Source organism: Lampris incognitus, chromosome 2 (genome assembly GCF_029633865.1).
Source record: "Lampris incognitus isolate fLamInc1 chromosome 2, fLamInc1.hap2, whole genome shotgun sequence".
Classification (NCBI taxonomy): domain Eukaryota; kingdom Metazoa; phylum Chordata; class Actinopteri; order Lampriformes; family Lampridae; genus Lampris; species Lampris incognitus.
Genome location: NC_079212.1, coordinates 35,922,726 through 35,934,011, shown reverse-complemented (window position 1 = coordinate 35,934,011; position 11,286 = coordinate 35,922,726). Strand labels below are relative to the sequence as shown.

General features: G+C 48.8%; 1 protein-coding gene across 2 annotated transcripts in view; it reads left to right on the top strand.

Annotated features, from left to right (window-relative positions):
• The first annotated feature begins 5,987 nt into the window (after positions 1-5,987).
• The window catches only part of acss2 (acyl-CoA synthetase short chain family member 2), a 49,548-nt gene continuing 44,249 nt past the window's right edge, over positions 5,988-11,286 (top strand). For both annotated transcript variants that reach the window (XM_056300113.1, XM_056300104.1), the window contains exons 1-2: positions 5,988-6,766; positions 9,574-9,769. In XM_056300113.1, coding sequence (XP_056156088.1) covers positions 6,640-6,766; positions 9,574-9,769 — 323 coding nt within the window. In that variant the 5' untranslated portion in view covers positions 5,988-6,639. The remainder of the gene's footprint in view (positions 6,767-9,573; positions 9,770-11,286) is intronic.

Below are 11,286 nucleotides of genomic sequence, written 5' to 3'. Positions count from 1 at the left end.
CGGGGGACGACCGCGACGAGGAGGTTGGGCTAACTCCAACGGCTGCGTCAAGTCCAGGTGTGCGGGTTTAACTCGGTCCACTGAAACATGCTCGGCCGTGCCCCCAAAATCCACCACCAGGTGCTTAGTTCCCCGTTCCAGGACGCGGAAGGGGCCGTCATAAGGGGGTTGCAGAGGGGGGCGGTGTGCGTCGTGACGGATGAACACGTAGTCCGCTGACTGCAGACCTGGGGGCACCTGGGACACCGGAGCGCCGTGTTGGGCGGTAGGGACGGGTGTGAAAGCTCTGACCCCGTCCAGCAAGGAGGCTCGTTGGTCCACAGCTGACCAGGGACGCGTTGCATTGGGCATGAAATCGCCTGGGACTCGCAGCGGCGTGCCGTACACCAGCTCCGCAGAGGAGGCTTGTAGGTCTTCCTTTGGGGCGGTCCGCAGGCCCAGCATGACCCATGGGAGCTTGTCAACCCAGTTGCAGTCCTTGAGAGTAGCCCGAAGCGCAGCCTTCATGGACCGGTGGAAGCGCTCACATAGGCCGTTCGCCTGAGGGTGGTAGGCGGTAGTGCGATGAAGCTTGACGCCCAGAGCCTCACCCACAGCATTCCATAGCTCTGAGGTAAACTGTGGCCCACGGTCAGATGAAAGGTCGGAAGGCGTACCGAAACGTGAGACCCACGACCCAATAAAAGCCCGGGCCACATCAGCAGACGTCGTGGATGCCAGGGGAACAGCTTCAGGCCAGCGCGTAGTCCTGTCCACCACAGTGAAGAGGTAGGTGAACCCATGGGAGGGGGGTAGGGGACCAACCAGGTCGATGTGGACATGGTCAAATCGTCTCTCCGGCACTGCGAAGCGTTCCAGGGGCGCCTTAATGTGGCGGTGTATCTTAGCCCGCTGACAGGCAACACACGAGTCGGCCCACGCTTTCACGTCTCTCTTAAGTCCCTCCCACACAAACTTAGCAGAGGTCAGGCGCACGGATGGCTTACCGCCTGGATGAGAGAGGCCGTGCACAGCTTCAAATACGGGGCGTCTCCAGCTGTGCGGGACGATGGGCCTGGGCTGTCCTGTGGAGACGTCACACAGGAGGGTGACACCTGTGTCGCTGAAAGGAACGTCCTGCAGGCGGAGCCCCGTGTCGGAGGCCCGGAGACGGAGGATGCTCGGGTCCGTGGCCTGGTCCGCAGCCATCTGTGCATAGTCAAGGCCTAGGTGGACCGCTCCAATCACTGCCCTAGACAGGCAGTCAGCTACCTGGTTAGACTTACCAGCGACGTGCTGGATGTCGGTAGTGAATTCCGAAATGTAGGAGAGTTGTCGCTGCTGGCGAGCGGACCATGGCTCGGCCGTCTTGGACATGGCAAACGTGAGGGGCTTGTGGTCCACGTACGCAGTAAACTCGCGGCCCTCTAGCAGGAAACGGAAATGCCGGACGGCGAGCCAGAGACCGAGGAGTTCCCTGTCAAAAGTACTATACTTGCGCTCTCGGGGTGTAAGCTGGCGACTGAAAAAGGCCAAAGGCTGCCAAGCCCCCCCCACCCACTGTTCGTGAACCGCACCAACAGCATAGTCCGATGCATCCGTGGTTATGGAAATAGGCGCTGTAGGTGAAGGATGCGCTAGCAGGGTAGCCTGGGAGAGCGCAGCTTTAGTCTCGGTGAACGCACGGTCCCGCTCTGCTGTCCAGTCGACCGCCTGGTTGGGGGACATGCCTTTCAGCGCCTCGTACAGTGGCCGGATGATAAAGGCGGCTCGAGGAATGAAGCGGTGGTAGAATGTCACCATCCCGATGAACTCCCTGAGCGCACGAGCTGTTTGGGGGCGCGGAAAGGCCGCCACCGCTTCCACCTTTGAGGGCAGGGGGACTGCCCCGTCCCCAGTGATGCGGTGCCCGAGGAAATCAATGGCTGTCAGCCCGAACCGGCACTTCGCCGGGTTGACGATCAGCCCATGCTGGCTGAGGCGTGTGAAGAGGGCATGAAGATGGGACAGGTGTTCTTCCTCGGAGGCGCTGGCGATGAGTATGTCGTCCAAATAGACGAAGATGAAATCAAGGCCACGGAGCACTGAATCCATCAGCCGCTGAAAGGACTGGGCCGCGTTTTTGAGTCCAAATGGCATTCGTAGGAATTCAAATAGGCCGAATGGGGTTGTCACCGCTGTCTTGGGGATGTCTGAGGGGTGCACGGGAACTTGATGATAACCACGGACCAGGTCGACTTTTGAGAAGACGCATTTGCCAGACAGGTTTGCAGAAAAGTCCTGGATATGCGGGACAGGATAGCGGTCAGGCGTGGTGGCGTCATTTAGTCGGCGGTAGTCCCCGCATGGGCGCCAACCTCCATCAGGCTTAGCGACGATGTGGAGTGGGGACGCCCACGGGCTGTCAGAGCGGCGGATGATCCCCATGCGTTCCAGGTGCTCGAACTCAGACTTGGCAATGGCGAGTTTGGCGGGGTCGAGACGCCTGGCTCTGGCGTAGACCGGGGGCCCCTTCGTAGCAATGTGATGCTCCACCCCATGCTTAGCGGTGGGTGCAGAGAAGGTAGGCTGGGTGAGGTCAGGGAACTCAGCGAGGAGGCGGGTGAACTTGTCTGCCTCTGAGAGAGAGTTGGCTAGACCTGCATAGGCCGCTTCCCTCCGCGTACATGCGAAGGAGGAGAAGGTTAAGGCATCGACCAGACGGCTGTTCTGAATGTCCACTAGCAAACCGTAAGCGCACAAAAAATCAGCTCCGAGGAGGGGAAGCGTTACATTGGCCATGACGAACTCCCACGTGAAACGTTGTCCACCAAAACACAGTTCTACAGACCGCACGCCGTAGGTGTGGATAGGGCTGCCGTCAGCCGTCGCCAACTGGGGGCCCCGCTCCCCGCCCATGATGTCGACGTCAGTAGCAGGGAGCACGCTTCTCTGTGCGCCCGTGTCACAAAGAAATCGCCGACCGGAGATGGTGTCGAGGATGAAGAGTAGCCTGCTCGTATCGCCAACACTCATGGCCACTACTGAGTGTTGGCCCTCTCGTTTCCCGTCGGCCTGTAGTTGCAGGGGGAACGGCACCGTTTAGCTTTCGCACCAAATCGAGCGTGGTACATACAGAGTCCAGAGGGCTTGTAGCGGTCTGATGCTGTGGCGCCACCGTCGGGCCACGCCCGCGATGTCGGCGGGGGGCCAATGAAGGTAGGAGCCAGCACCCCGGCATGGGAGGAACGTTGTGTAGCGACGAAGAATCGGTCAGCCTCCTTTGCCAGCTCACGGGGATCAGTGATGGTGGAGTTAGCGAGCGCAGTCTGGACGTGGGGCGGCATGTTGCGCAGAAACAGCTCCATAAACAGGAAACATGGCTTTTCTTGACCCAGTAGGTTTAACATCCTGCTCATTAGCTCCGATGGTTTGCCATCTCCCAAGCCCTGAATTGCGAAGAGGCGACGTGCTCTCTCCGTTGCTGACAGTTCAAAAGTTTCAAGGAGGAGATGTTTAAGTGCGGCGTATTTACCATCGGCCGGTGGGTTGGTTATGAAACCGCTTATCCTGGAAGCCGTATCGCACCCCAGCGCTGCCACTACGTAGTAGTACCTGGTCTCGTCTGCTGTTATGTCTCTGAGCGCGAACTGTGCCTCAGCCTGCGCGAACCATGTAGCCGCGGAAGACTCCCAAAACTCCGGCAGTTTAATTGCAACGGCGTTCGTAGCCATAATGTGTGTGGTTTCAGAAAACTTATCCGAAAACCGACGTCGGGGTCACCAGTGTAGAGCCGAAGTAACGGAGAAGACCGTAGGTTCACACTTTAGCCGTGTAGGCAACTTTCTTTAATCCACAGTAAATCAGCGAGACAAACAAAACCCACAGCTCGACTGAACGGAGGTGGCAAGGATAACCCGAAAACTGGCTGGACAACCATAACTTAACCCTGCGTTAACCTGCCAGGGCAACCATGACTTAACCCTTAGTTCCTGGGTTGAATTCTGTCCCCAATACGTGTCCACCACAGTATTTAAAAAAATGATTTGTGTAAACTACTAATAAGACCCACTGGCCGATCGACTAGAGAGTCTGACCCTTTAGTCGAGCGGTTAGTGACGTCGCCTTGTGGTGCAGTACACCCCGTGTCGAATCCCAAACCGGGCGAGAAAATAGCCCGGTTACATTTGTATAGCCCAGTATCACAAATTACAATTTTGCCTCAGTGGGCTTGACAGCAACACAACATCCTGTCCTCTGTCCTCAGACCCTCTCATCGGATATGGAACAACTCCTTAAAAAAAAACCTTTAACAGGGAGAACAAATAGGAAGAAACCCCAGGAAGAGCAACGGGAGGAGGAGGGATCTCTCTCCCAAGACGGACAACGTGCAATGGATGTTGTGTTCACACAATTTGCCCAATACAACATTGAAAGAGGATAAACAGAATTATAATGGACTTATAAAATTTATGAAGAATGCATGATGGTACACTGACACTCAAATCCCTGACTCAGCCAGGGCCACAGGCTTTACAAATGTGCAGACATTATCTATCAGTTGCCTAGGTCAAGGCAGGAGTTTCTCTTTTATTAATAAATCACTTAAACATACTACTTAAGAAATGTTTTTGCATTTGTTTATTAATATATATATTTAAATTTGTTGTTATTGTACCTGCTGATCTTTGGCTCTGACCAGCTCCTCCTTGTCTTTTTCTTTTGGTGTTACCTTATTTAACGTATTTTAGAATTATTGAATCTTTTTTACTTTATGTTTAATGTATTTTACATGTTGCTGCACAACAAGTTTCCTTTCCAGGGTTAATAAAGTAAAAGTACTCTGCTGTTCTGTTTTGTGGCTATTTCTTCAGATGCTGGTCATGTTTTCACATTGCTTTATACTGACCTCTACAGCCAAAGACTAGTAACTGTGTAAGTAGTGACACAAATATGACGTAAAAGTTTATCTTTTGGCCCAGAACTGGACAGCGTAAACACAAATAGTAGCTGTTACTGTTTGCCTTCATTGGGAGGTATATTTTGGGCAATATATTTGATATTGGCTTAGCCAGAACAACACAACATGGTGTTTCATGTTGTTCAATCTATGATTTCTTACACACTGTACATCTGTGGCATACGTCACATTGTCATTACAGAGAGGACATGTAATACATGGTGTCATTTGGTAATTTTTAATTTAGTTTACATTCATTCAGCCTGGCACATTATTTACAATGACAGACTTTCAGAATGCCCAAAAGCTTTTTTGAAGATAGAGGAGGAAAAATAACATCGGAAGCTAAATGACAAAATATCAAAAACAAAGTGCTAATGGGTGGGGTTTTAAGAGACTACCCTGACAGAGACACGCCCCATGCCCACGATAGGAAGCTCATTAGCATAAAGGAAGAGGTCTGAAGAGACATTTGATTTTTCACTTCAGTCAGTTTAAGGTAGTGCAAAGAAACATTCCCAGCTTTAGGTTGGTATGGCAATAAAGTTGTCTTTTTTCCCTTACCGATGTTGGAATACAGAATTTCCCCTTCCACTGCTTCTTTAAAAGCACATTTATTCGGGCATGTTTTATACTATGATTTCATGTTTGTATCAAACTTCAGCAATCTCAGTTGTCTTTCGGTTTCATTTCATTTCTCTCTCCCTCTCTCTCTCTCTCTCTCTCTCGTTCTACAAATAGCGATTGGGCGCGCAACATTATAATTGCAATAACAGCCACTTAACAAATGAGGCAGTAGTGAGCGAGTAAGCGACACGAAAAGAGGACGCTCCTGACAGTAAGACACACGGACAAATCCTGCTGCGTGGCAATACGATACGAAACAGTTTATTGTTGAAAACTAGTTTATTCGTACGTCTCCTCGATTTAAAAAAGAAGTACTCCTTAGCGTGTTGTCTGCTGGGAGAATGTGATGTGGATTTGTTCGCGTCATGTCTGTACTGAGAGCTGATTGGACGGTGAACGGGGCCAAACAGAGTTCAGCGTTCTTCCCCCTTCAGCTGCACGCTCTCTCCGCGTCCTCGCTGTCAAAGAACTTGAAGAGGAAAGCACGCTGCTGCAGTCACCGCCGGAGAGCCCGAATCGCTGTTATTATTGGTTTTACACTCGTTTGTGCAGCATGGGAGTCATTTCGTTGACTGAAGTGAAGCTTTCAGTTTGAACGGCAAAAAGGACGCAGGACAAAACGGCTTCGTCTCGGCGCGCAGGAGCATCTGGCTCGTCCTCCTCCCCTTATGCTAGCTTAGCCTGCTAGCTACCTGCACAGTCCTTGTCCCATGCAAGACCGGGAGAGCAAATAGAGAGAGAGAGAGAGAGAGCGGCAGCGGGCGAGAGAGAGAGAGAGCGAGTCGAAGCGGTGATTACAAACCAAGCAGGAATTTCCTTCATTGATACAGCTGCTTTCATATTTCAGATGCGTTTTATTTGCTTGCCTCATTACGGAAAAAGGAAGTCTGGATGAACTTAATCACTTGCTAGCCAAATTGCTGGTTGCAGTCGGTGTAGTCTTACTGCGTCTGGGACGGGGGGTGTCTGTTCGGTAGTCCCAATTAACTGCCTTCCATATTCCGACTGCGAGTTCACCAAGCCAGTCGGTTCGACCATACTTGGATGATATTACGTGTTTTACCTCGCCAGGAAGTCAATTCAAACTCTAGAAGATGATACCCGACAAAGCCCCCAAGGAAGACGTTTTCCATGCAGCGGGAGACCTGAAGAAGGAGGCTCATATTCCCACCTTTGAGAAATACAAAGAGCTCTATGTGAAATCCATAGAGAACCCCGATGGTAAGTTTGCCGTCCACGTTGCGGGCATGGGGAACTTGGTAGGCAAATTTGACAGAACCTGCGATTTTCATCTAGATTGCTATTGATTGTGCAGAACACCTGCTACAAGTAACATCAAATGTAGTATCGGGACCTTTTTTATGCAATGACCGAGCACAATTTACACTCGGTGTTATTGCACAGGAGGCGAACGTGCATCTAGATTGCGCCTTGTCTATGAAAGCACAGCAAGGCAAGCTAAACGATAAAACTACACCAACTCAGTATTGGAAATAATTTAACACCGAGACAGTGGACTATTAACTGCCACTATCTAAACAGCTTTTCCTGGCATTCGGGAGTATTGCTGTTATCAGATAATGCCACTTCAATTTGCCTCAGGGTCAAGTAGACTGAGCTTTTATCCATGAATTAAATGTTTGCTAAATTGTCCACGCACTTATTTGCCATTGGGATCGCAGGCAAGCAAACCAGCTTCTCAGGAGGAATTCGGCTGTGAGACTGCAGGTTAATGACCAACTTGTAAAGCAAATGTGTGTGTGTTAGAGAGAGATTTTATATAATTTTAATTATATAGCACTTTTCTAAAACAATGTTACAAAGTATTGGCCCAAGGCCCATCTTTGATAATGCTACAATTGTTTTGCAACTCACAAATGGAGACTTTGTATTGTTTGATAGTACAGTGTATCATTAGCTCATACACCTCCCAACAACCATCAACTTCACCAACATGCCCATTGGAGGCCACTCCAATCACCCACTCTCTCCTCTTTGGGTACACTCTCCATCACTTCATCCAACTCAACTCCAGAATTCTTCTTTTTCTTCCATCTCACACCCAACTTGAGGGGCATATGTACTGATAACATTCATCAACACACCTTTGATTTCCAGCTTCATACTCATCACTTTGTCCGACACACTCTTCACCTCCAACACATTTTTGAAATACTCTTCCTTCAGAATTACCCCTACCTCATTTCTCCTCCCATTCTCGCACCATGGTAGAAGAGTTTGAACCCTCCTCTGATGCTCTTGGCCTTACTCCCCTTACACCTGGTCACTTGCACACACAGTATATCTACCTTTATTCTCTCCATCATATCAGCCAGCTCTCTCCCTTTACCAGCCATAGCTCCAACATTCAAAGTTCCGACTCTCACCTCCACACTTTTACCATTCCTCCTCTCTCGCTGCCTCTGGACATGCCTTCCCCCTCTCCTCCTTCACCCAACAGTAGCTTAGTTTCCACCGGCACCTTGCTGGCCAACAGTATCGGTGGCGGTTGTTGGTAACCTGGGCCTCAAACGATCTGGTATGGAAATCTGATTTATGATCCACGTATTTGATTTGATTTGGCAAAGGACAGATGCAGAGGACAGGAAGAAATGGAAACGGATGATCCGCTGTGGTGACCCCTAACGGGAGCAGCCGAAAGTAGTAGTAGTAGATATTTGATTTGGCAAAGGTTTTTACGCCAGATGCCCTTCCTGACACAACCCTCCCCATTTATCCGGGCTTGGGACCAGCACTAAGAACGCGCTGGCTTGTGCATCTTCAGTGGCTGGGTTCTTCAACAACCATCAACTACTGATGGAAATGGTACATTTAGGCCTTTGTGGAGACACCAGGCAGGCGAAGTCACAGTTTCATACGGCACAAAACACAGCAAAAAGAGAAGAGCAGTGCAGTTGCAGTGCAAAATGCTGTAGGAAAAAAATAGAAAGAAAGAAAGTCACTTTACTTTTGTCATTGTACAGGTTACAATGAAATGTGTTTACTGCATTTAACCCATCCTGTTGTAAAGGAGCAATGGGCAGCTGCAGCGCCCAGGGGAAAAAATACAAATGCCTTTCACACTTTAGATTTCATGAAGTCACATTATCCACCCAGAGTAAGTATGGAATGGATAACAAGAAATTTAACAAAAAATGAGTCCATATAAAAAGTGATTTATTAAATTGATCTTTTTGTGCCATGAGTGTCATGCAGTTGCATTTATTTATTTAATACTTATGACTAAGCCTGGGTGGTTCGAGATTCAATACCCTATTGACAAATCAGCTTAAGCTGTCTCGGTAAAGAACCACTGTATTTATCCTTGGTGGCTGGAAAAGTTTGATAACAGTCATTGAACAGAAAGGGAACTGTCACTTAACATGTAACATTTTTGGTTTGTTAAGCAGTTCTGTTGTCTCTATGGTAATGACATGCTATCCAACGTGACTACAGTTTTGCCTATGAAACTCCCTAAATTATCTCCTTAAACTGTCATAAGCACATCGGGTAGCGTATCGGTTTATTCCATTACCTACCAATATGGGGATCGTCAGTTCGAATCCCCATGTTACCTCTGGCTTGGTCAGGCGTCCCTACAGACATAATTGGGCATGTCTGTGGGTGGGAAGTCAGATGTGGGTATGGTCACTGCACTAGTGCCTCCTCTGGTCGGTCGGGGCGCCTGTTTGGGGGTGGGGGTGGGGGAACTGAGGGGAATAACGTGATCCTCCCACACGCTATGTCTCCCTGGCGAAACTCCTCACTGTCAGGTGAAAAGAAGCGGCTGGTGATTCCACATGTATCGGAGGAGACATGTGGTAGTCTGCAGCCCTCCCTGGATCGGCAGAGGGGGTGGAGCAGCAACCGGGATGGCTCAGAAGAGTGGGGTAATTGGCCAAATGCAATTGTGGAGAAAACGGAAGGAAAAAAAAACTATCATAAGCACTTCGACATCCCTATAATATATGTATACGATAATTGTATCATATCTTTTTCTCACCACCTTCTCCCCACCTGTTCCCCAGAGTTTTGGGGTGACATTGCCAAAGACTTCTTCTGGAAGACCAAGCACACGGGTCGTTTCCTGGACTTCAATTTTGACGTGACCAAAGGAGAGATCTTCATCAAGTGCATGGAGGGAGCCTCCACCAACATCTGCTACAACCTCTTGGACCGAAACGTCCACGAGAAGAAACTAGGCGACAAAGTGGCTTTCTATTGGTAGGTCTGTTTGTATGAGAGAGTCCGTTTGTATGCAAACCACCCTGTCTCCCACGTGGCTTAAACCAATTACTGGAAGTGATCTGTTAAAGGCGTTGTTTTGATTAAAGGGATTACGTGGTTTGAAATTATGATTTCTCTATACTCACTGGGGTAGTCATGAATTAGCAACTCTGCCGATACATCCTGTCATTGTAACTGCCTGACTGCTGCGGTGGCCGTTCTGAAACAAGCGTGTCTTAATTTTCTCCATCTGTCTTTGTTTTTTTTTTTTTTTTCATTCTTTACAAAATACCACAACATGAGCGTTCCTATTTGCTAGCCAGTCGAGAAGTAGCTGCTACTCAGCTAACACGTTAGAGCTGTTTTATGTTTGTATGGTTGAGACAATATCCTGTTTACTATGTCTCATGTCCTTTCACATGAAGTTGCGAAATGCTGAAAAAAATATTATTAAGACATATATATGCTGCAATCTACTACTACTACTACTTTTGGCTGCTCCCGTTAGGGGTCACCACAGCGGATCATCCATTTCCATCTCTTCCTGTCCTCTGCATCTTCCTCTGTCACACCAGCCACCTGCATGACCCCCCTCACCACATCCATAAACCTTCTCTTTGGCCGTCCTCTTTCCCTGTTCCCTGGCAGCTCCATATTCAGCATCCTTCTCTCAATATACCCAGCATCTCTCCTCCACACATGTCCAAGCCATCTCAATCTTGCCTCTCTTGCTTTGTGTCCAAACCGTCCAGCCTGAGCTGTCCCTCTAATAATATACTCGTTTGAACCAAAATGTAGGTGTCTAGATGTTAACCTTACACTAATTTAGAAAAATGATTAGATAAAGGGGTTTGTTTACATGACTGCCTCCAGAGTTAAAAAACAACAAACCCAGAGGGAGAGAAAGAAAACGAGCGTTTGGATTTTTGATCGTGTATGCATGCGTGTGTATGTTTGCGTTTGTGTGTCGTCTTTGTTTCCCAGTGTGTATCAGAGACTGTTTATGCTTGTGTAAAAAAAAAAAAGTTGTCAAGCTCTTTCCTTTCATGCAAATTAATATAATGTCCTCACAAGTTTGAAAACAAAATTAAGACCGCATGTGTTGGGTTTGTGTCAGCATTTCCTCAGCCAAGAAAAGTTGTGAAAGAGCTTATGTTCAAATGGGGTGTGTGTGTGTGTTTTAGAAGGAGGCCTGTGAAGTGGTCAGACTGCCTCTGTGTCTCTGGTTGGTGTCTTGGTGGTGTTCCATGTCATGATGGGGGTTGCCTGTGTGGAACAATAGGAGGGAATGCTGCTAGAGAACCCATGAATGGACCTACAGTCATCCTCAGGCCTTTGTCCCTCTCTTCTGTCTCTTTCCATCTAGCTCTCTCTCTCCCTTTTCCCACTCATTCTCTCATTTCTTTTTCTACCTCATCTGCATCTCTTGCTCTCTCTCTCTCGTTTACTTTCTCTCTCTCTCTCACACACAGGCCATGATTCCAACCCCCCTTTTATCGCAATCATCCTCCCTT